Source organism: Castor canadensis, chromosome 1 (genome assembly GCF_047511655.1).
Source record: "Castor canadensis chromosome 1, mCasCan1.hap1v2, whole genome shotgun sequence".
NCBI lineage: Eukaryota > Metazoa > Chordata > Mammalia > Rodentia > Castoridae > Castor > Castor canadensis.
The window spans coordinates 137,947,150-137,971,032 of NC_133386.1; the positions used below are offsets into that span (position 1 = coordinate 137,947,150).

The following is a 23,883-nucleotide window of genomic DNA, read 5'->3' on the forward strand; positions in this document are numbered from 1 at the left end:
ACAGCCTGGTAGCCCTGTCCTGTGCTACCACGGTGGGAACGCGAGGCGCTGACGACTCGTGACTTTGTGCATGCGCACAAAGCCAGGCCAGGACGCAGGTTCCCAGCAGGGAAGACCATTCCTCTCCAGGACACGGGCGGAGGATAAGAAATAAATCTTTATTGCGTCAGCCAGAGGTCCCACACCACTCCACCCTGACGTCACATCTGCAGGGCTGTAGGGTGGCGTGGACGGGGTGGGTGGGGCCCAGCCACAGCCCCCAGAGTTAGGTCAGCAATGCCTGGCGCAGCATCTGCTTCTTCTGCGGCGTGAGGCGGGTGGGGAACTGGATATCGAAGAAGATGAACAGGTCCCCCTTCTTGGTGGGGTCCTCTGGCCGTGGCATCCCCTCACCTGGCACCTTCTTGAAGTACTTGGGACTGAGACAGGAGGATGAAAGAAGGGAGCTTAGAGAACACCCCAGAGCCCACCCTGGCTCACATAACCACGGGAGCAGGCCCTGTGGGGTCCCAGAGCTGCCACTGTGGGCCAGCTCTCATTAGCAGAACTGGGGGGGTGGGGGGAAGGGAGACTGGCTTGTTCGAAACAGTGTGCTCCCAGAAAACCTTGCTCACGCTGAGTTTCTGCTGGAAGACCCAGGAATCTTGCTTTAGATCTGGGAAACAGGGCGGACCCCGGGGTATGGGTGGAGGTGCTGAGCAACCTTCCCACACAGAGGGCCTTTCTCAGAAAAACTTACGGGAGGCAACTCAGGACTCTAAGAGAAGTTTTGGGGATACATAGGGATTGCCCAACACTGGGGGCCTCTAGCTTCTATCAGGGCTTCATGCAAATTAGAAAAAGGTGCTCCTTTTCCAGGTGATGCAGCCCACATCTTGGCCAGAGAGTGGGATGATTTCCCTTTCCTCTCACCTCTCAGCAGGGGACCCTGGTGTTGGGTACAGCCTGCACAACTGTACATGATTGACACCTCCGTCTAAATCTTAGGTTAGTTCGGGGGCTACTACAGCCCGGGTAGGTGGACTCACTGGATGATGTCATTGATGGGGATGTTGAGCAGACGGTCATCTAGGGTCTTCACCTCCACGGTGCAGCAGGTGAGCGCCTGGGGAGGTTAGGATTGAAGATGGGTGTGGGGAGGGTCAACATGGCCACCTTATTAGAAGGTAGCTATGAGCCTGTTTGCCGGCCACATCCTCAGCTGGGTTCAGAAGCCCGGCAGGAACAGAGAATAAGGTGTGGAAACAGCCCGCTGGGCAGGGATGCTCAGCCACACAAGGGCACTGGAGTGCAAGGCAGGGACTGGCAGGACCCTTGAAGGAGGTCCTTGAATGCTGCTGGAGATGCTGAAACAGCTGAAGGTGGCAGTCAGGGCTTGCATGGAAAGATCCCTGAGAAGAGCAGAAGGGGGCAGGAGAGACTGCTGCACAGATCCAGTACACAGGACCAAACCGGGAGTGGGGGAGATGGAGTATGACACGGGGAGTGACTGGGAAAGGGGAGCCCAAGGCTAGGGCAGTGCAGGTGGCTCAGGCTTGGGCCCCCACGCCCTGCTCCTGACCTGTGCCCACTCACCTTGCCCAAAGGAATGGAGTTTATGAAGAAGAGGTTGTCATTCTCTCTGCGAAAGCGAGGGTGTAATTTCTCCTTTACGATGAAGATGATGTCAGCAGGGATGATGTTGGGGCCCTAGGCGGGGGAGGCCAAGAGAGGTGACAAGGACTAGTTGCCTGTGCGACCTTGACCAAGTTCCTGCCTCTATTTGTCTCCATGTCTTCTGTTCAATGGGGAGATTGGAACAAGTTCTTCTGGAAGGGCCATTTCAGTGTGGCACAGAGTCCCTGCCCTGAGAGCATAACGGGATGAGTCCCCACCAAGCGGTAACTCTCTACTGAGCATGCCCAGTAGATGAACGTGGCGGGGGAGGGGCTTCCCCCGCAAGTCTCTGTCCTGCTAGTAAGTCTGGAGGGACAACACTCAGTCGAGCTTCACCAAGTCAGCAAAAGTGCTGAGGTGTCTTCTGGGCACTGGGGACAGAGGAATGAAACCAGCCCCTCTCCCCAGCAGGCTCCAAGTTGAATTGGGGAAATAGATCTGCAGCGATTGTTCAGCAAGCTCAGGCTGGGATAAGGGAAGCCCAGAGGTGAGGCTCTGAATTGCTGCTGACCCAGGTCTGGGCTCAGAGTGGGGACACTGGGGCTGGGTCATGAAGGGTGTTTTGTTTTTGTTTGGCTGTTTTGAGTTGATTTTTTGGTAGAACTGGGGTTTGACTCAGGGCTTCACACTCCCAAAGCAGGTATGCTACTGCTTGAGCTACACCTCCAGTCCATTTTGCTCTGGTTATTTTGGAGACAGGACCTTGCAAACTATTTCCCTGGGCTGGCCTTGAACCTTGATCCTCCCAATCTCAGCCTCCCAAGTAGCTGGAACTCCAGGCATGCACCATTGTGCCCAGCTTTGGAAGTAGATGTTTTATAGATGAGAAGAAGGCAAGTGTGGGTAGAGGATTTAGTCTTTCTCAGCTGTGATACTTCACCACTCTGCCTCTGCCTCTGCCTCTTCTCAGCCCTACGGACTCAGCATCACTAGGACAATAGTTGTATATTTTTATTTAAATAAGTATTTCATTTAAAATACTTATTTTAAGTATGTTGAGCAGTATTCAGAGGACCCTGAAGAAAATGAGGACAAGCACCAGAGGTGAGACTGGAGTCTCCTTTCAGCTCTTGTCTTCTTGTCTTGGGCAAGTCTCTTCTGTCTCTGGGCCTCAGTTTCCCACTCTGTGAAATGGGGGTAATCCCTGAGCTGCCCACTCACAGAGGCACTGAGGGGCTCCATCCCAGGGAAGGCACATTAGGAACCATCTCACATTGCCAGATCAGGGTTCACAGGGACAGGAAATAGCATTCTCTCCTTTCCCCTCTGTCTTCCCACCACTGAGCCTCATGACTGACCTCGCCAGTTTCCCTCTCTCTAACCTGGTCTCCTTCCTTCTCAAAGGTGATACGCGTGCCCTGCCTCCAACCGGGCCTCACGTCAATTGTCAGGATCTTGTCCTTGATGGTAGAGGAGTACCTGTCCTCGTTTAGCACCTGTAGCCGGATGGAAGAAAGGTGGTTTCCACGAGCTCCCTTTAAATCCTTTAGCAGTAGGGGACGTGCCCCAAGCCATTCCCGCTCCCATTCTGTTGCCACTGGAAGGAAGAAATTGTGACTCTAGGGTAGCAGGGCAGGTCACTGGGACCTGAGACACCAACACAACCCCATAACTCCAGCCCTGGGCACTAACAGATGCACAGCGAAAATAGATTCCGTTTCTCTTTCCAAATCCCAGAGGCCTGGCCCTGTGCCTCGGGCAAGTCTCTTAATCCAGTGGAAGAAAGAACGTAGATAGCAACATGTGTGAACCTCAAAGCCGTCCCCATCCTGTTGTCCCTCCACCTCCGAATCACAGGTGCCCATGTGGGTGCCCCCTGTGGAGCGTGTGGCCACAGTTGGCATCTCCTCTGTTGGCAAAGATGAGAGGCCAGGCAGAGGGCTGGGCCATGGGACAACGTCAAGCCAAGGCCTAAACTCTGGGACACATGAGAGTCTTCTTTCACTGTCACCTTGGGGACTGTCTCCCAGCCCACACTCCAGACCCACACTGCTCCTCTGTCCCAAAAGGCACACACCCTGGTGAGATCCTGAGGTGTGGCCTGGAAATGCCCAGAGAGCAGAAGTCACAGGAGACCAAGTCCACGCAGACACCTCCCAGTCCCCACAGGGTGGGGCTGGAGAGAGGAAGGGATCTTGTGCCAGTAGGAGGCTGCAGAGCGCACTTCTGCACTAGGGGAACAAAATGGGCTAATTCTCTCAATTTTCCCCTCCAAACTCCAGACTCCAGAATTCTGAGATCCTAACTTTCTCTATGCAGGATCCCATGGTTCCATCAGAGACCCTCCCCGAGTCCTTCAGCTGGGGTCAGACAGGGAGGTCTGGGGAAAGAGGGTGGCTCCCAGGAGGAGCGAGCCACCTACTCACCCTTCGGGAGATCTTAATTTTTTTGGTGCAGCCAAAGAATAAGTCCTCCAGAGACAAGTAGAGGTCCCGTTCAATTGGGGGGTCCTGCTTCTTGACCCCTCGGCCCCGGAGCCCCCCAAAATTCAAATCCACATCGCTTCCTTCTGCATCAAAAAATTCTACAGGAGGTAGGGAAAGGAGTAAGAGAAATTCTATCCAAAGATTCACACACACACACCAGTCCCCATCCGTGTTTCCTCCAAACCTCTTCAGTGCCCCGGTTGTAACCCCTGACACCTCATCCCCTCTTGAACTCAGAGGCAAGAAGCTGTGCTCAAGTCCAGATCAGGGGTGATCAACCCTTGCCAGATCCCCATTTCACCTCTACTTGATCCTTTTCCCCACAACGTGCCCTCTCCTCCAGCTGTCTCAGAGAACGGCGTACCCTTATTCTCTCTCTGCCTGAGACTGGTAGCACCAGAAAAACTTCCTTCGAGCTCCATTGCACCTCAGCCCAGCCCAGCCCAAGACCCCTAAGGACCGCAGCCTCAAGTTTCTATTAAGTTCTCAGCTGATCTGAAGAGGAAAGGGGCTGGTCCATGACAAATGTAGAAGTCATCAGTATACCCAGGCTCGTCCTTCCTCAACATCATCTGCCATACCCAGAGCTCCGTCCATAGCTCCTCTGTCCCCGAGTACAGAGGAAACCTCATCCTGGCTCTGTTCTGAGTACTGTGCGGTCTTTCAGGCTTTGGTTTCCGGGTCCATGGGATGGAGTAATAACAGCTGACCTGCCCTCCACTGTTAAGATGATAAAGAAATCAGGTGTGGCAATGCATAACTGTAATCCCAGCTCTCAGGAGACTGAAATAAGAGGATAGTGAATTCAAGGCCAGGCTATAGATCAGGTACTGTGTTCAGCACTTTCTTTTTTTTTTGGCGGCACTGGGGCCTGAACTCAGGGCTTGCACCTTGAATCACTCCACCAGCCCTTTTTTGTGATGGGTTTTTTTGAGATGGGGTCTCAAGGACTATTTGCCTGGGCTGGCTTCGAACCTCTATGTTCCTGATCTCTTCCTCCCTGGCCAGCAATTTTCTTCTTATTTCATTTGTCCAGAGAGGCTAAACAAATTGCTCATGGTCCTTGGGACCAGCAACACAGGACAATTTGACCTCAGACCCTGTGTCCTTGGCCACTTTTGCTATATTGCTGGATGTGGAGCCCTTCATACACTGTAGAGCTGGGGGTCACTGTTACGTACCTCGTCTTTCACAGTTAATGCCATGGGGTGAACTTCATAGACTAGAATGGTGAAATGACCTTAGGTGAGGAGGGTCAGGTGACTTCACACAGTGTCCCAGTAAGATGTGATGGTTATCAAGAGGCCTGCGAATTGCTTGGCCCTCTTCTTGCATTACTGAATTCATTTGTTCATGAGGCATCTGTGGTGTGCCAGGTAGTAGACATGCCAAGCCCAGCCCCTCAACCCTGCAGTGAAAAGGGACCTGCCAACTCCTGGAGCAGAGCACTGTAGCAATATAGCCCCTGGGCACTGCCTCGGGGACCCCAAACCCAGAGGCTGGCCTTCCCTGCCTCACTTGGCTCCTTTGAGCCTCTTTTTTCCCATGTGCCTGCCCCAGGAGAGATAGGCCCGAGATATACAGCATTTTCTGACTGCAGAGTCCATTTTTGTAAACACCATCTCATTTGACAATGACCCTTGAGGCGTGATTATCATGGCCATTTAATGGGAAGGAAGCTGAGGCTTCAGGGAGATGAGCAAATGTGCCTGGACTCACACAGCTCCTACAGGGCAGTGCCTGGATTTGAACTGGACCTTCTGCCTCCAAGTCCCTTGCTTTGTCCAGTTTCCAGTCTCACGTGTAGTTTATAAACTCAGCTTCCTCTGGCAGACATGGGAGATCAGTGCAGTGAGTGAGGTCTCTAGGGGAGGGCTGCAGGCCACTTACTAAATGGAGAAGAGGAGAAATGCAGAAAGGCTGTAGTGTAGCAGGAAGAAGTGGGGTGTAGGAGAACTGACAGGCAGTGAAAATCTAGACTTTTCTGGAATCAGGAATCTAAATCTCAAAGGTTGTCTTTGCAAGATGGTTCTGAGAAGGTGGGGGTGTATCTCAGTGGTTAGAGCACATGCTTAGAGTGTTCGAGGCCCTGGGTTCAAATACCACATAAAAAAAATGCTAAGCCTCTGAAATGAACTCTTGGTCAGTTTGTGTAGAATCTGGGATCATGATCACCATTTACCCACCTATGCACCGACTACCTACTCATGTGCTCAACCTGTTCACTCCTCCATCCACTCATCCATTCATCTGTCCTGCCTCTGTCCATCTGTCCTTCCTTCTATGCTTTCACCCACCGCCTCCCCATCCACTTGCTCTTGCCAGATGCTGGTTGGGGGTTGGACACTCAGGTCAATCAGACTTGGAGGGAAACAAGCATGTTAGGGAATTGTTTCAAAAGAGACAAGGGGCACCTTCCCATATAGTCATTGTTAGCAAAAGACTGGAAAGATACTAAATGAGCCACCAATACGCCAGTAATTAACAATGGATTCTAATTTCCCCCTCAGCATCCATCCCATTCTCCTTCTGTGAATCTTCCTGCTGTGCAATTTGGAGAAATGGAGGATCACAGTTCAAGGCCAGCTCAAGCAAAAAGTTTAGTGAGACCCCATCCCAACAAATAAGCTGGGCATGGTAGTGTGCATCTGCAATCTCAAGCCAGAGACATAGGTAGGAGGAGCACTGTCCAGGGCAAAAATGTGAGACCCTATTTAAAAAATAACCAAAGCAAAGAGGGTTGGGGGCATGGCTCAAGTAATAGAGCACCTGCCTGCCCACCTAGCAAGCGTGAAGCCCTGAATTCAAACCCCAATACTGCCAAAAAAAAAAAGAGAAAAAAGAAAAAGAAAAGAAAGGGCTTATGCAAAAATAAACATATGCCCACCAAGGCACAGAAAACTTCTGGAAGGATATGTAGACTGTTAACAGTGAGGGGCTGCTTCTGGAGAAGGAAGTGGAGAGATGGAATTAATTTATTTTCCCATAAATTGTTTAACCGTTTTTTTAAATAAAAAAGTGTATATGTTTTATTAAACAGAGAGGAGCATCACTCTCTGCTCCTTCATTGTGCATATTTCTTAAAGTAAGAAACAACACTACTCTTACTCTAAGAAAAGAATGTGTTACAGCTGTGTGCTTCCCCGTGAGGCGAGGGGCTGAGCGTATCTTTACCGCTGAAGGGATTGTCTCCCCCGAAGAACTCGTGGAACACCTTTTCAGGGTTGCCGTGGAACACGTAGCCAGTTGTCCACGGGGTCTGGGATCCAAACTCCAGAGGAATCCCACCCTTCAGGCCCTCCTCTCCGAACTTGTCATAGATGGCTCTCTTCACAGCTGTGAAAACGTGTGACCTTGAGGTGGGGTCCAGTCTTGGGGGCTAAGAAAGATGGAGGGGCTGGGGACTGGGAGCATGGGGAAAGGGATGGGGCAAACACAGTCCCATCTCCCAAGTGCCTGCTGCCTGGTGGTCTCTGGAATGAGATTCTAGAAGTCAGGGGTGTGACTTCATTCTGTGTGAACCTAGCTGGGGATGAGCTCTATTGCCCAGAAAAGAGATGCAAAAGCAGACTTTCTGGGGGTAGGTGGCGTTGGAAGAGAAACAGAGAGACTAAGGGTCAGGTCAGCCTCAGTCCTCACAGCTACTGTCTTATCTGTGGATAAGGATTCTTGTCTTAGAATCCTAGGATCTTATCCTAGTGCTGGTGGCTCACACCTGTAATCCTAGCTACTCGGGAGCCAGATATCAGGAGGATCTCAGTTCAAAGTCAGCCAGGGAAAATAGTTAGCAAGACCCTATCTTGAAAAACCCATCACAAAAAGGGCTGGTTAAGTGATTCAAGGTGAAGGCCCTGAGTTCAAACCCCAGAACCGGGGGGGTAAAATAATGAATCTTAAGATCTTGATGTTTTAGAATCTCAGAATTCTAAAGCCTGCAAATTCTAGAGTTTTGAGGACTGTGATGTCTGAAAACACGAGGCTGAAGTCCTCCTAGCCTTCATTCTGCCCAGGGTCCACAGTTGCAGTCTCCAGAGCAAGCCCTCAGGGAAGCACCAGTGCATTGTCCAGTGTTGGGTGGTGAATCCCACTTGCCCCACACATCTGGTCTCCAGAGGACAGAGGGCTCCTAGTGACTCTAGCCTGCTTTCTGGCCCTCTATGCTCCTGCTGACCCTGGGGACATGGAGGCATAGCTGCTCAGTCAGTCTGGAGAGGATTCGGGGGCCTTCCAGCTCAGCCTCAGCTGCTTTTCCCTCCATGGCCAGCATCACTCCCTGCTCCTTCAGAGGTTTCATGCATGCAGGGAGCAGGGGACACGGGGAATGTATCCCGTTCCTGCACAGCCCTGGCAAGGTGAGCCTGGCAGGGTTAGGTGAGCCTAACCTCACCTTAGTTATGGCCCCTGGGAAAGGCCACTCTTTACTCTGTGGTTTCTCAGTTTGTTTACATTCTGGGCAGTGAAGATGGATGCATGCTCTCTCCTGGTCCCCCTCAGAAAACCCAACGATCTAGAGACTTCAGGAATGATCTTAGTGGAGGGGTGGGTGACAGTCAGCCCTGAAGTAACTCATGCTCAGCCCCACCATCACTCACGGTCACTCAGCACGTCGTAGGCCTCTGCTATTTGCCTGAATATCTCTGCTGAAGATGGCTCAGCTGACTTCAGCGGGTGGTTCTTAAGGGCGAGTTTGCGGTACCTGCAGGAGGAAGGTCAATGCCAGTCATCGCCGCTGGCCTGCTTCTGAGGGGGCACTGTTGTCCACTGCTCAGCTATAAACACAGGCTGTGGTAGTCACCAAGGTGCACTGCTCAGATCTCCCTGAAGAGAGCCTGGTGCCGGGGTGGGGTAGCAGCTGATCCTGGGCCTTTACTGTGAGGCTACCCTTCCTCCACATGGCCTAGCCACCGCCTACGTGTGACAGGATTCTGTGAGACACAGGACACCTCTGTGGTAGTCAGCTTTTCGTCACTGTGGCAAAATACCTGTGGAAAACAACTTAAAGGATGCCCCCAGAGTGCCTCTCTTCCTCCACACAGTCTTCCAGGCCGAGCTCATCTCTTCACATGGCTGACGACTGTCTCAAACCAGATCCCTTCCCCAAGCCCCAGACTTCTGAATTAAGGAGGTCTAATAGGAGCTTGTTCCTCCATTCCCCCCATCCCCCTGCCCCAGGATGGCAGCCAGAAATTGGAGCATTATCTTTAACTCCAATTTCTTTGTTCCCTCCACCCCATCCCATCAGTCACTAAGTCATGTCAGCTTTTCCTTCTAAGTGTTCTGTTCCTGCCTCTCTATCATACAGCCATTGCAGGACCATGTCTCCTGTATTAAGTAGAACCTGGCTCGGGGACCTGACCCATCCAGTCCACCTTCCTGTAACATTTGCTCCTTTGCAGCCCCTCCTGGCTCCTCCTGGCACCCTTTTTTTTTTTTTTTGGGCAGTGATGGGGTTTGAACTCAAGGCCTCACGCTTGCTAGGCCTCACTCGAGCCACTCTACCAGCCCTCTAACAACTCCTTATTTTTTATTTATTTTTTTACTTTGTGGTACTGGGGTTTGAATTCAAAGCCTTCACCTTGAGCCATTCAACCAGCCCTATTTTTGTGATGAATTTTTTCAAGATAGGGTCTCGCGAACTATTTGCCCAGGCTGGCTTTGAACTGCGATCTTCCTGATTTCTGCCTCCTGAGTAGCTAGGATGGCGTGAGCCACCAGCACCCGGCTTCTCTAGCAACTGTTAATTCATCCTTTAACATTCCTCACAGAGGCAACTCCTCCAGGGTGCCTCCCCTGACTACGGCCCCAGCTCTCACTCTAGCATAGGTGTCTACTGATCAGTCATCCCTCATTCCTCCCACTAGATGGCCAAGTCCTGGAGGTGTGCTCAGTTCTGCCTGTCTCCAGTGTCTAACACTGAGCAGCAATGGGTAAATGAACAACATGGGTCACTACCTTGCCAGGCCACGCATCTTGCTGACTTTGAGCCAGTGCTTCCTGTTATTCAGCTGGGTCTGCTGACTGCTACTCTCCTTCCATCCACAAGGGTCCTGGCTTTGCCCTTGGGGGACTTACAGAGAGATCTTCCGTGCCTACCTTCAGAGACTTGAAGACAGTTGTCACAGCCACCCAGGGACTGCAAAGACAGCCCTTCTCAAATGTCACAGTTAGTTAGGAGGAGATTTGCGAGTAAACTCCGCTGATGAGCAGAAGTAACAATGTTGGAGAAGAATTTTTGGAGACAGGATCTTACCCTATCTCTCAAACTTTCAATCCTGCCTCTGCCTCCCAAGTGAGCTTTTCATAGACATTTGAGTGGTTTCGAGATTATCTTCAATCTGTTTGCATGTGGCCATCAGGTGTGATCTCTCTCTCTCTCTCTCTCTCTAATGCTTCTAAAATACTCTGACCACATGACTCTCCCCCAAAACCCTTCCCGCCTTCACCTGTCTTCAGCATGCAATCCTCTGTCTTGCTTTAACACTCAAGAAGCCCCCACTTCTCTGTTGGCAGTACCATCTCTTCTGTTCACCTGCTTTCCTCAGTGAGAGAGAAGGGGGTGAAGTGACAACCCAAGAGTAAATGAGTGATGCTTTTCTTCCTTATGTAAGTTCAGCATTTTTTGTTGGTTTGGTTTTTCTTTTTTTTTTTCTTGGTGGCACTGGGATTGAACTCAGGGCTTCACACTTGCTAGGCAGGTGCTCAACCACTCAAGTCACTCCACCAGCCCTTTTTTGTGAAGCATTTTTTTTGAGATAGGGTCTCTTGAACTATTTGCCCAGGGCTGGCTTCAAACTGTGATCCTCCTGATCTCTGCCTCCTGAGTAGCTAGGATTATAGGAGTGAGCCACTGGCATCTGGCTGGTTTGGATTTTCTTTTGGTCAAAATCAAGGTGCTCTCATGAGAGAGTGTGTCATACATGAGTGTGCCTTAAAAGTTGGTACAAGAAGAGAGAGCTGTTGTTTGAAACATACACAGTTGCTTTAGCCACTCTTTATAAGACATGGTTTTGTAGGCAAATGACATGTGGACACTTTCCCACACATTGTCTCATCAAATCCTATTTCAATACCACAACAACTACCTCCCCCATTTTTTTTTAAAGATGTGAAACTGAGGTTTCAGAGAGGTTAAGTGATTTTCCCATGTTGCACAGCAAGCAGGTAGGAGAACCTGGATTCAGACCTGGGGTTTCCAATGCTCTTCCTCCTGGTAACCTTTCTCTTGACAGAAGGTGACATCATCCACTCCCTGAATTGTTCTCAAATTGTGTGACAAGTCTGTGTCTTGCTTCTTCAGCCACACTGTAAACTGTCTCCACTTGCCCTGCTTCAATCCCGTTTTCAATCCCAGGGATAAGCCCAAGGACAGCATGTTAGTGAGAATGTTAACGCGGCTGTGCCATGGCTCAGCCATGTACCATGTGTATGGTCTTGGGATAGCAATGATATCGGTTATGTGAGGATTAATCGAAGCAATGATGGAAAGTTCTCAGAGTAGCACTATACATCCAATAAATATAGCTAGTATACAACTCAACCTCAATTGACTTGGCCTAGATTCTTCCTTTTTTCTTTGCCGTCCAGCAATCTAAATAATTGTCAAGTTCATATTCTTCCCTCCCTCCAGCCCACCAGAGAGGCTTCGTCCTCCTTCAAAACTCGTCTTTTGCTTTTTTATTTTTTTTTTCTTTTTTCATTTTTCTTTTATTATTCATATGTGCATACAAGGCTTGGTTTATTTCTCCCCCCTGCCCCCACCCCCTCCCTTACCACCCACTCCACCCCCTTCGTCTTTTGCTTTAATTACCAGGATGCCTCCTAAGAAGTCTCTTTCCTTCCAATATAAGCTTACACAGCACCAGGTACTCTTCTGTCACTTAATCAACATCTGTACTCACCAACAAATTAAGCTGCTTGAGGGAAGAGGACATACCTGTCTGACTTAGTTATATCTCCAACTGCTTCTGCTGCACCTAACCTATATGGCCAAGTGCTCAATACATATTTGTCAAATTTTTTTCAAAGAAAAACAAAGATAAAAAATATCAAACAAAAATTTTTTTCCAAAAACACATGCTGACTCCCAACCTAGACTTTCTTAACAGTAGATCACAAAGTCCCCAAGACTTGATAAGAGTTATTCAGAGATGAAGTTTAGTCAATGACCAAAACCCATATGATGACCGGAATGGGATCTGTGACACATCTGTCTGCCAGGTCACTCTTGGCAGATGGATTGATTTCACAATCCTGTCATTCTCCATAAGACTCAGGCTAAGGTTCATATGGGTCCTTTGTCCTCATTTCATTTCTAGGAAAACCAAGGCAACCAGGAGAGGCGACAGGACACTGAGCATAAAGTGTTGGGAACCGACTGAGGAGCTAAAGTGTCTGAATTTCCAACCTGTGCCCTGACTCAATTAAAAGCCAGGATAAGGTGGAAAAGAAATTCTAGAAGGAGCAAAGTTCATCTTGCCTGCCCTGAGCTGTGCAGGAAAGCTGGTTTCAGATGGGATGTGGGTGGGGCTGTCCCAGCACATCCCCCAAGTCTCCCTTCCACCCAACTTACGCCTTCTTGATCTGGGCATCTTCTGAATTGCGAGTGATCTGGAGCACAGAGTAGTAATCCTGGCCCATGGCTGGCTGGCACTGGGTGAGGGCTGTTAGTCCTTGGTTGCTCCTGACAACCACACAGGGCACTCTGGGAGTTGTAGTCCTCCCTTCTTAAGCAAGCCTCCTCTTAGCTCTCATAAAAGTGGAATAAAAAGGGGCTGGGGAGAACTGGGGCTGGTTCTCTGAGCTTTTATGCCACTCAACTCAGAAGCTGGCAACCCACAGAGCCAATTTTGTATTAAACTTAAGGAATGCAACTAAAAGTTTTCATAGCCAGGTGCCAGTGGCTCACACTTGTAATCTTAGCTACTTGGGAAGCTGAGATTGGAAGAACCACAGTTCAAGGCCAGTCCAGGTAAATAGTTCTCAAGACCATATCCCCAAAATAATCAGATCAAAATGGATGGGAAGTGTGACTCAAGCGGTACAGTGCCTGCCTTTTAAGCCCAAAGCCCAAAGTTCAAAACCCAGTCTCGCCAAGGAAAAAAAAAAAAAAAAGGTTTCAGAGAAAGTGAATTTGGCTGCTTTTTAAAAAATAATTCTTAAAATTTTAGAATAGTTTTATGTTTTTAGAAAAGTTGTGGAAACAAGGGGATTGGACTTTGATAACAAGATAAAAGCGAGTGCGCACAAGGGAGATATGAGGATAGGTAAGACACCTAAAAAATTAGCTAGCATTTGTTGCCCTCAACGCAGAGGAACTAAAGCAAATACCTTAAAGCAACTGAGGCCAATAGGAGAAGGGGACCAGGAACTAGAGAAAAGGTTAGTTCAAGAAGAATTAACTTAGAAGGTAACACACATGCACAGGAAATCAATGTGAGTCAACTCCCTGTATAGCTATCCGTATCTCAACTAGCAAAAACCCTTGTTCCTTCCTATTATTGCTTATACTCTCTCTTCAACAAAATTAGATATAAGGGCAAAATAGTTTCTGCTGGGTATTGAGGGGGTGGGGGGGAGGGGGGGCGGAGTGGGTGGTAAGGGAGGGGGTGGTGGCAGGGGGGAGAAATGACCCAAGCATTGTATGCACATATGAATGATAAAAAAATAAAAATTAAAAAAAAAAGAAAAGTTGTGGAGCTAAGAGGAAAAAGTTCCCTTATATCCACACCCATTTTTCCCTATTAGCATCTCTCATTAGTGTGGTACATGGTCACAAATAATAATCAATATTGATATGCCATTATAACTAAAGTCCCTATTTTATTCAGATTCCTGGTTTTAACCTAATATCTTTCAATATCTCATCCAGAACAGAACATTAAACTTAGTTGTTACATTAGGCCATTTTCTATTGCTATACAAAAAAACACCAGAAGTTGGGTAACTTATAAACAGAAAAGGTTTATTGAGCTCACAGTTTTTGAGGCAGAAAATCCAAACAGAATGGTGCTGGTTCAGGCAAGTGTCTTCCTGGCTGTGTCACATCATGGCGGATGGCATAGTGGTGGGAGCACGTGAAAAAGAAGGGTGCTGCATTTTAATCTTTGTTGAAGGATAGGCTTGGTTCCCTGGTGGCATTTCAGATACTATTGTCTGAGATATTTGAGAACTTTCCTGAGCTTTCTGAAACCACCCTGTGACAGAGGAGGCCTTGCCTTAAAGGTGCTCCATTTGAGGTGAAAGGCCTCCTTTAAGATGTATCTGGAGTAGGTGAAACACATTTTTGGAGGTGGACCAAAGGACAGAGCTAAGAAACAAAGTACAGGTTTCAGGTGAGTTAAATGGCTAGAAGTGACCAGATCTTGAGGCTGCTGAGCTCACTTGCCAATTATGTGACTTTAAGCAAGTTTATTTAATGCTCCACATCTGTTTCTTCACATATGTGGGATTATGAGCACCAACTGCACCACAGGGTTGGCGGAGAGCATCACATGAAGTTACAGGAAAGCTCAGCATGTAGACATTCTCCCTTGAGGTGGTAGAGTCAGAGACCGACTTCCAGGTTCCATCCATTGGCTACTAGTTTTATAACCTTAAACAATATTTCTTGGCCACAAGTACCTATTTATAAAATCAAAGTATGGAATTACTTTTTTTTTTTTTTTTTGCATTTCCAAGCTTTCTTGTACATTTTAATTTGCATTAAATTACTGATGAGATTGAATATTTTTCACAATTATTGTCAATTTGTTTTAGTCTTATTATCTGAAGATGTTATTAAAATTAAGACCCAGAGGTTAGGGGGAAGGCCTGGCTCAGCCTGAGCCTGCTTTAGATAGAAAGCAAATAAATGCAATATATGATCCTGGATTAGATCCTGGTCCACAGAGGAAAGAGTGATTGTAAAGGACACTGCTGGGGCAGCTGGCAGCCCTTGAATGCTGTCTTAAGACTGGACGAAAATACAGGATTGACATTGATAGCCACATTGTGGTGATGCTGGAAGAGTGTCCTGCACTTATGCAAATGTTGCAAATGTATGTATCCTGAAGTTTTTAAAAATAATAGGACAGAATGCTCTAAAATGAGCTAGGAAAAATATATACAGCACCTATAACCTACAACCTGTGTACATAGAGAGAATGATAAGGCAAATAAAATAAAAAGTTAACAACTGGGAGATGTGAACATGAGTGTACTGGAATCATTTGTAGTATTCTTGCAACTTTTCTGAAAGGCTGAAATTATTTTTTAAAAAAGAAAAATCATGGAATACAAAATATATACACAAAGAAACATGTCGAAAAAGAAACCCTGACCTATTGTAAGGGTTTGGCACAGATGTACAATTGGTAGCTGATGCTACTGCCAGCCTTTCAGGTCTGAGAGCTAGAGGTACTTCTCACCAGAGGACACTAGGGGGCATCTGAAAGCCAAGAAACAAGATCCAGCACACCATACTGCAGATGGTAGTTGTCCTGTCCTTCCTTACCCACAATGCACTCCTCAACCCTAAAGGAAAAGAATGCTTTGCTGAAAATAAGGACGCCTTCCATTCACAGTAGACAAAACTATGGAGCATCCTTTTGTTTGGGTCAGATTTCAGAGCAGCTATCAGCAGTCACTACATCTCACAACCAGGACACCAACTCTGGAGAGCTATGAAAAGGAACTCATGGACGTGACGGCAGCAGAGCAGTGAGCCCTGGAGTGCAAGCTCAGAGACAATTAGTGCTGTGTATACTGGGTCATATCTACCCTCATCCTGCTTTGTTTTTAATTTGATAAAAGATTAAGTTCACATCTTAAAGTTCTTACTATTTGCATTGAAATTTCGGTTTTATATAACATTTTGCAACTAGTAACTTTTTGGGGTAAAACATCAATATAGCCAAATGTTTATTCATTTTACTTTTGTATTAATTTTTAAAAATTAATACTGGGCTGGAGGCTTGGCTCAAGTGGCAGAGGCCTAGTAAGCCTGAGGCCCTGAGTTCAAGCCCCAGTACCACCAAATACTAGCATAACAACAATAATAATAAATACCTATGGTGTTCCTGAATATGCATAAAAAGTGCATGGTGGAACAAAGTTGCTTACCTCATGGTGGCCAGGAAGCAGAAAGAGAAAAATGGTCTTGGGACAAAATATACCCTTCAAAACCACACTGCCAGTGACCCACTTCCTCTAACTTCCCCCCACTCAGCTATAAATTCATCAGTAATCTATACAAGCTATCAAGAAAACATAATCCAAAAAGTTGTAAGTAAAGGAAATAATTTTAGTAAGTAGGCAGATATGGTATTTAGTAAACCTAATGTCTATAAGTATGAAATCCCTGAAATAGGATATAATGGAAATGTTTGTCATAAGCAAAATATGGATAAATGACAGTGAAATACAAAAATATCCCATAAATATTTGATAGGTGTTTTTTTCTTCATTCCTAGCATGAGGATATTTAATAATATTTTTTCTAAGAATGATCAGTAACAGTTACCATCTAGGGGCAGGTTGGCTTGATGCAACTGGTACTGAAAAGAGTGGTCCTCTCAAGAAAGAGCTGTTGTATTTCTAGTTAAATTTGAAGACCTGTTGAAATACTTAGGATCAAACACTATTTCACTTTACTTTCCATCCTCTCCAGTGGAACTTAACTGAAAATCTTCCAATTTTGCTTTGACTTTCTTCAAGCATCTTACTGTTGGTTCCTTGCATAGAGTCATCGCTGGTCATTTGCACAAGTGAGGGACAAAGCAGGTGTGCTTCCTCCCAGCCAAATGTTATGCCAGAGGCTAGGTTGGTGAGGTTGCCTCCAGAATGCTGGGGCCAGCCTGCCACTAACCGCAACTCATAGTCCCACTGTGTCTCCATCCCCAGCGCAGGGTGCTCAGCCTGATGGGCAGCGACCTACCCCAGCAATTGCTGCACCTAGACGCAGGTCTTTCGCTTCTGTGTTTGGTTTTGTTTTTGAGACAGGGTCTCACCATGCAGCGCAAGCTGGTCTTCAACTCATACTTTTCCTGCTTCTGCCTCCCAAGTGCTAGGCTGTGCTGCCACAGCCCGCCTATCCTGTTTTCCTAGTCAAAGTTCTGAGACGTTCTTCCTGGACCTCCTGTGGCTTAGGTTTCAAACACTGGCATGTGTCCCTTTTGGTTATCTGACCCTATTATAAACCACTCCTTAAAATGATGCTGAGAGCATGGCTCAAGCAGTAGAGTGCCTGCCTAGCAAATGGGGGCCCTGAGTTAAAGCCCTAGTACTGCGAGGGATGTAGCTCAATAGTGGTACTTGCCTAGCATGTACAAGGCAAGGTTGATTAACAGCATTGCAAAAGAAAAAAAAAATTGCTGTAGTCACAGAAGTCTCTTGTCACTTGCTTGTCACTATAGGATGCAATGGAAGCAGCACAGGTTTTGGAGACTGACCAAGATCCAAATCAAAGTCCTGGTATTAAATTTCTTCAGCCTCAGTTTCCTCATCTGAAAAAAAAAAAAAAGGAAAATACCATTTGCTTTTTAAGAGTGTTGTGAGGATTAGTTATATAAATATATTTACAACAAAGCACACTCAGTGGATACTCAATGAGTTGCAGTACTTTTATACTTTGGTGTAGGCATAAGCAATGTTGTAGAAAAAAATGGGATTTAAAGTTAAGCTAGCCAGGCACTGGTAGCTCACACCTGTAACCCTAGCTACTCAGGAGGCAAAGATCAGGAGGATCAGAGTTTGAAGCCAGCCAGGGCAAACAGTTTGTGAGACCCTATCTTGAAAAAAAACATTGCAAAAAAGGGCTAGTGGAGTGGCTTAAGTTGTATTCAGTACAAACCCCACTACTGCAATCAATCAATAAAATAAAGTTAAGAAAAAGTTCCTGCTGTCTATGAACTCTTGGCAAATCACTTCATTTCTTTTGAGTCTCACACCTAAATGTCACAGTACAGTTATAAGAATTCCATGAGAGGGCTGGTGGATTGGCTCAAACAGTAGAGTGCCTGCCTAGAAAGCATGAGGCCCTGAGTTCAAACCCAAGTACCACCACCAAAAAGGGAATCTCAAGAGAATATACCTTTAAGAATTGTCAACAATATCATTACCCCAGTGAGGAATAACCCTCTTCCTTCAAATAAATCAAAATCTTGCCTGTATGACCCAGCTTAAGTATTATATCCTTCAAGAAACTTTTCTCGGGCTGGTGGAGTGGTTCAAGAGATAGAGCACTAGGTAGAGTCTAGCAAGTGTGAGGCCCTGAGTTCAAACCCCAGTATGTCAAAAAAAAAAAAAAAAAGAAACCTTTCCTTAATAATTTCTAAAATGTAAATAATATGGTTTCCATAGTCTAGATATTGTTAAAAGAATGAGGAAGGTCTAAATGTACTGAGATGGAAAGATCTCAGAGACACCAAATGAAAATAAACCATGGAATAGGTACAATACTTTTATGCTTAGGGTAAAAAGAGGTACTGTGCTATTCATTTGCTTAAGAACTCCAGTGGTTCCCCATGGCCAACCAAATCCAATCTCCTGACCTGACATTGAAACTTCTTCACTATACAGTCCCTGCCAGCCCGTGGCCTCATCCTAGGAGCCCTGGGTTCCAGCTATGACTAAAGTGCCCTTTACCATCTCTTCCTTTAAGTCAGTCAGTGGTGCTCAGCCTTGACAGTGCATTGAATCACCCAGTGAGATTGAAGTCTAAAATAGGACTTCAAAATATCAAGTTCCTGGGAGATATAAATGCCACTGTTCCAGTCACTACCTTACAATGACTATGATTCAACTTCCTTACCTATGTAAAGTTGACCAACCGTGTCAGTTTCCTGGACCTGCCCCAATTTTGGAAACAAAAGTTAAAACCAGGTGTGGTGGCTCAAGCCTGTAATCCTCGATACTTGGGAGGCAGAGATTAGGAGGATCATGTTTCCAAAGCCAGCCCAGGCAAAAAGTTCTCAAGATCCTATTTTAACCAAGCTGGGTATAGTGGCAGATGCTGTTATCCCAGCTATGCAAAAAGCATAAATAGGAGGATTGAGATTCAGGCCAGCCAGGGCATGAACTGAGACTCTCCCTCAAAAATAACCAAAGTTAAAAGGGCTGAGGGTATGGCTCAAGTGGTAGATCACATGCCTAGCAAGAACAAGGCCCTGAGTTCAAACTCCAGTACCGCAAAACAAACAAAAACAACAAAACCCTCAGTTCCAGGCAAATTGGGACAACTGATTACCCTATCTAAGACTCTTCCCAGGTTGCCACTTATAGAATGTTTACTACCGCTGCAGACCCTCCCAAGCCAACAGGGACTGCAAAGAAGAAATCCCAAAGTCTTCACAGAATTTTGAGGGAGTAAGAAAATTTAACAAAGTTTTCCAAACTCAGACTTCTCCAAACACATATTTTTTATTTCCTCCAGAAAACAGGTCTCTGCTCCTTATAACACAATTGGCATGAGAATAAACTCACAATCCAGATCCTTGCCCTGTGTTGTGAGGTGAGTTTACACAAGGAGAAGCTCAGGCAGAGACAGTGAGCACATGCGAGCTTTTTACTCAGTTCAAAGGAGGTCTGGGGATGACAGTTCCACATGGGTCAATATAGCTGACATGTTGTGACTTCCAACTGGTGCTCAAGACACTAAGGGACCAGGACCTTGGGAAGGACTGATGATGTTTCTGCTCATGGTTGATCAGGGTCGATCCTTTTCATTGTGTAGGACTTCTCTTTTCAAGGGGTCAGAGGTCAGAAAGCTGATAGCGTCGCACAAGACCATCTCGACAACATGTGTAGATCTGCTTCTCCCATGTGGCTACCTGAAACATAAGAATTCACAGCTCAAAGGAAGCCTGGATTCCTCCACTTCAAAAAGATGGAGCCTTGTCATTGACCCTTATTAGTACAAGGAAGTCTGAGAAATGTATTGGCTTCAAAGGCAAGAGACGATTACATCCACCATATGTATTTATACACTCTCTGGCCAGGGTCAAGGGGGCACTTATCACTTGTGAACAGAGAAACTGGCCTAAGTGGAATTCGACCCTGTGAACGCTGTGCATGATTTAGCACAGAGGGTCTGCACCTATGTGCAGGGGAGTAGATGGAACTACAGATGAGCCTGGGTCTCCCTGAACCTCACAAAATTACATGAAAAGAGGTTCTGAATATGTGCCTTTCTTCTAAGAATTTAATTAATTTCTCAAAGAAAGGTAAGAATCACTAACATCATGGAAGTAGCTGGCATTTTAGAATTACCCTAATTTCATCTCAGGTTTGCCATTATGTAGCTGCTTGACCTATCATAACTTTCTCAGTCCTTGGGGTCCCAGTTTTCTTCTTTGTAAAATTGAAATTATATGTTAATACGCAATATAGAACACTACGCAGGAATTTTTTAAGGCCCATGAAGCTTATATTTCGTAAGCAGTGAGAGGCACAAAACAAGTAACATATTAATTATTCAAGGCTTCTATGACAAATTACTACAAATTGGATGTCCTAAAACAGAAATACATTCTCTCAACAGCTCTGCAGGCCAGAAGTCACTATGTAGGAATTTTTTTAAAAAAGAGATGGATCTATATGCATACACCTGAGAGAGGATCTAAGATATTAAGTGAAAAATGAATAAACAAGCCATAGCCTATAGAATGATCCCAATAATGTGTAAAGATAAAACTACATTGTTTACATGAATGCATAAATACTGTTTTCCAAAAACAGTCTTAAAAGATATAGGCAGCACCAGCCATAGTGGTACACGCCTATAAACCCAGCACTCAGGAAGCTGAGGAGGAGGATTGTGAGTTCAAGGACAGCCTGGGCTACATGGCAAGACCCTATTTCAAAACCAAAACCAAAACCAAAACCCCAAAAACCTATTAATACTAGTTACTGATTGAAACAAGAGTAGAACTAAAAAGATCTTAGACCAGATTTTTAAGTCTGTATTGTTTGAATTTTGTAGGTATATATTAGTTATTTAACATTTTTAAAATTGTAAGAAAAAACAGGAATAATATCTATACCACAATACCTATACCTCAAAGAATGGCAAAAAAAAAAAAAAAAAAGGTTAGATAGTATTTGTAAAATGTCCAGTAGAATACCTGGCAAAGAACTATTATTTCATCTTTCATTTTTCTCTTTCTGCTCTAATCAAATGTGATAATCAGTCTTGAATTTAAATAATAACAACTGCTAATATTTTAAAAATATATTTACAAACAGCTTTCATATGCATTATCTCACTACTATCCTTATTTTACAGATGAACTGACAGACTGAGGAGGGGAAATAATTCTTCAAGTTTCTGGAGCTAGTAAGTGATGAAGTCCTTCTAATTCAAAAACCTTGATTTCTTTCTGTCCCACTAGACTGCTTATACTATGCAGTAAGCATTCCTAATGACCAAAAGGTACTCCAATTCAGTCCCTACAAAACCTGAGATTCCAGGAGAGAATCACCCAGGCCTGATGTCCTTCCATGCCTGTACCTTGTATACAGAGTCACAATCAGGCCCAGTGAGCTCAATGACGTAGTCTAAGTCTTGCTGAACAATGAAACAGCTTCCATCACCTAAAAGGAAAAAGCAAAACTTAGGTAACTAAAGAGAATGCTGTGTCTTACTATGTGGGCCAACTATGATGATCTTTAGTGGCTGCCAATAATACCTGGCTGGGAGGATTTGAAGATCAAGTATAAAGTCAATGGAAAAGAGGGCTGACTTTGATTTGTAACACCTGCTAAAGACAGAGCAGGCAACTGCAAGCTTGTACACCAATTTGCAAACTTACCCTTGACAATGTTTTTAAATAAGGAATCTGTCTATACAAATGTTTTCTTTAATTTGCCTCCAAACTATTCCTTAAGCTAAGAATGTGGCTATATACACTAGGAGAAGAAGCAAATACAAGCATACCTAATCTTAGGCTGGGGATGTAGCTCAGTGGAAGATGCTTGCCTACTATGCACAGAGCCCTGTCTTTGATCCCCAGCACCACAGGGAAAAAAGTATATCTAATTTCAAAATTTCTCAGAAGAGCATAGATATAAAATTTGAGAATCTATAAACTGTAAGTTTATTTTATTTATTTGCCTTTTAGTTATTTTTTGAACAGAGTCTTGAATTTATGCCTGTCTGGACTGTGATCATCTTATTTATTGTTTCCACATAGCTGGGACTATCACCATGGCCAGCTTTTATTGATTGAGATGGGGATCTTGCTAACTTTTTGCCCAGGCTGGCCTCAAACCACAATTCTCCTGATCTCCATCTCCCAAGCAGCTGGGATTACAGGTGTGAATCATGTGCCCAGGCTAATAACAAAGTTATTTTTGTTGTTGCTATTTTATTTAATATAAAAGTAGTACATGCTATTGAAAAAAAAATTGAAAATAAAGAAAAGCGGGCTCCAGTGGCTCACCTCTGTAATCCTAACTACTCGGGAAGCAGAGATCAGGAGGATTGAGGTTCGAGGCCAGTCAAGTCTCAGAAGACTCTATCTCCAAAATATCCAACAAAAAAAAGGGCTGGTAGAGTGGCTCAAGTGGTGGAGCACCTGCCTAGCAAGCGTGAAGCCCTGAGTTCAAGTCCCAGTACCACAAAAAAAACAGTCAATTAATCACCCAAAGCTACCACTCAAAGAAAGTTACTCTTAACATTTTGATATTCTTCCAATCTTCTAAATAAAAAATTTCATTGTATTTATATGGTCAAGAGCATGCTGCATAAAAGAAGGTCTTCATGTCAGGTGCCAGTGGCTAATGGAGGCTGAGATTAGGAGGATCATGGTTTTAGGCGAGCCCAGGCAAAAAGTTCACAAGATCCCATCTCCAAAATAACCAGAGCAAAATGAACAGAAGGTGTGGCTCAAGTGATAGAGCACTTGCTTTGCAAGTGCAAAGCCCTGAGTTCAAACTCCAGTCCCACCTCCCCCAAAAAAATGTCTTTAGTAAAAGACTTTTCCTGTATTGTATGGAACTTTTTGAAAAAGAACCAAAAGATATTAATGAAACTTTTCAAACTTCTTGGAAATCTGAAAAATTCCAAATTTATCCGACAATTCCAATCAGATACCCTAGATTATTTTGCTATTCTCCCTTTTATGTTTTTCATTTTCCATGATAAAAAGGTTTATTTTATTTTACTTTTTTGCAGTGCTGGGGTTCAAACTCAGTATTCCAATGTAATACTGTACCTTTTCTTGTACCATTAGTAAAACTAATCTTTTCCAAAAAGAATCCTCATCTTTGAGAGATACATATAGAAACAGTGACAGGAGAAAGAATACGATGTTTGTGAAGTCTCAAAATATTATGAGGGCTGAGATTGCAGGGAAATGAGCAAAACAAGATGACCCATGCACTCATAATACCTGAAGCTGAATAACAAGTATCCTAGATTATTTTGCTATTCTCCCTTTTATGTTTTTTAATTTCCATGATAAAAAGGTTTATTTTAATTTTACTTTTTTGCAGTGCTGGGAATCAAACTCAGGGCCTCTTGTGTGCTAGCATGTAGCACATCCCTAGCCTAGAAAGTTTTAAAAAACTGTTCATCTGACAATTTAAATCATGTCACTGGGGGGGAGAGGGAGGAGGTGAGGGGAGTAATGACCCAATCATTGTATGCACGTATGAATAAATGAAAGAAAAAAAAATAAATCATGTCACTAATGAGAAGCTCAAAGATCATCTATGTCCAATTTCTGAGCCAGTACAGAATTCCCTTGCAGAATGGCCAACCACCACGATGGTCCCTCTCCAGAGCTGGGGTGCTTAGCAGCACCTTCTCCTTAGACAAGAGAAA

The 23,883-nt window shown here is 45.3% G+C and overlaps 2 protein-coding genes across 9 annotated transcripts in view; both read right to left on the reverse strand.

Annotated features, from left to right (window-relative positions):
* Positions 1 to 149: 149 nt before the first annotated feature.
* On the reverse strand, positions 150 to 12,854 carry Dnajb13 (DnaJ heat shock protein family (Hsp40) member B13). The gene is made up of 8 exons (XM_074083335.1): positions 12,652 to 12,854; positions 8,675 to 8,778; positions 7,257 to 7,418; positions 4,023 to 4,180; positions 2,979 to 3,092; positions 1,576 to 1,689; positions 1,029 to 1,105; positions 150 to 419 (listed from the first exon to the last, which is right to left on the reverse strand). Exons 1-8 carry the CDS (start codon positions 12,717 to 12,719, stop codon positions 266 to 268), a joined length of 951 nt encoding a protein of 316 aa, XP_073939436.1. The 5' UTR covers positions 12,720 to 12,854; the 3' UTR covers positions 150 to 265.
* A 6,605-nt stretch (positions 12,855 to 19,459) lies between these two features.
* Paaf1 (proteasomal ATPase associated factor 1) overlaps positions 19,460 to 23,883 on the reverse strand; it is a 43,340-nt gene continuing 38,916 nt past the window's right edge. For all 8 annotated transcript variants that reach the window (XM_074083367.1, XM_074083362.1, XM_074083383.1 and 5 more), the window contains 2 exons: positions 21,568 to 21,650; positions 19,460 to 19,888 (listed from right to left, as the gene is read on the reverse strand). In XM_074083367.1, the coding sequence (XP_073939468.1) occupies positions 19,811 to 19,888; positions 21,568 to 21,650 (161 nt within the window). In that variant the 3' untranslated portion in view covers positions 19,460 to 19,810. The remainder of the gene's footprint in view (positions 19,889 to 21,567; positions 21,651 to 23,883) is intronic.

What these genes read in the sequence shown, in the direction of transcription:
- Dnajb13 (XM_074083335.1), bottom strand. Translation starts at nt 12,719, where the DNA reads ATGGGCCAGGATTACTACTCTGTGCTCCAGATCACTCGCAATTCAGAA. An exon ending in CTACGACGTGCTGAGTGACC is followed by an intron (nt 7,419 to 8,674) that starts GTGAGTGATGGT and finishes ACGTTTTCACAG; the next exon opens with CTGTGAAGAGAGCCATCTAT. An exon ending in GGGAGACAATCCCTTCAGCG is followed by an intron (nt 4,181 to 7,256) that starts GTAAAGATACGC and finishes TACCTCCTGTAG; the next exon opens with AATTTTTTGATGCAGAAGGA.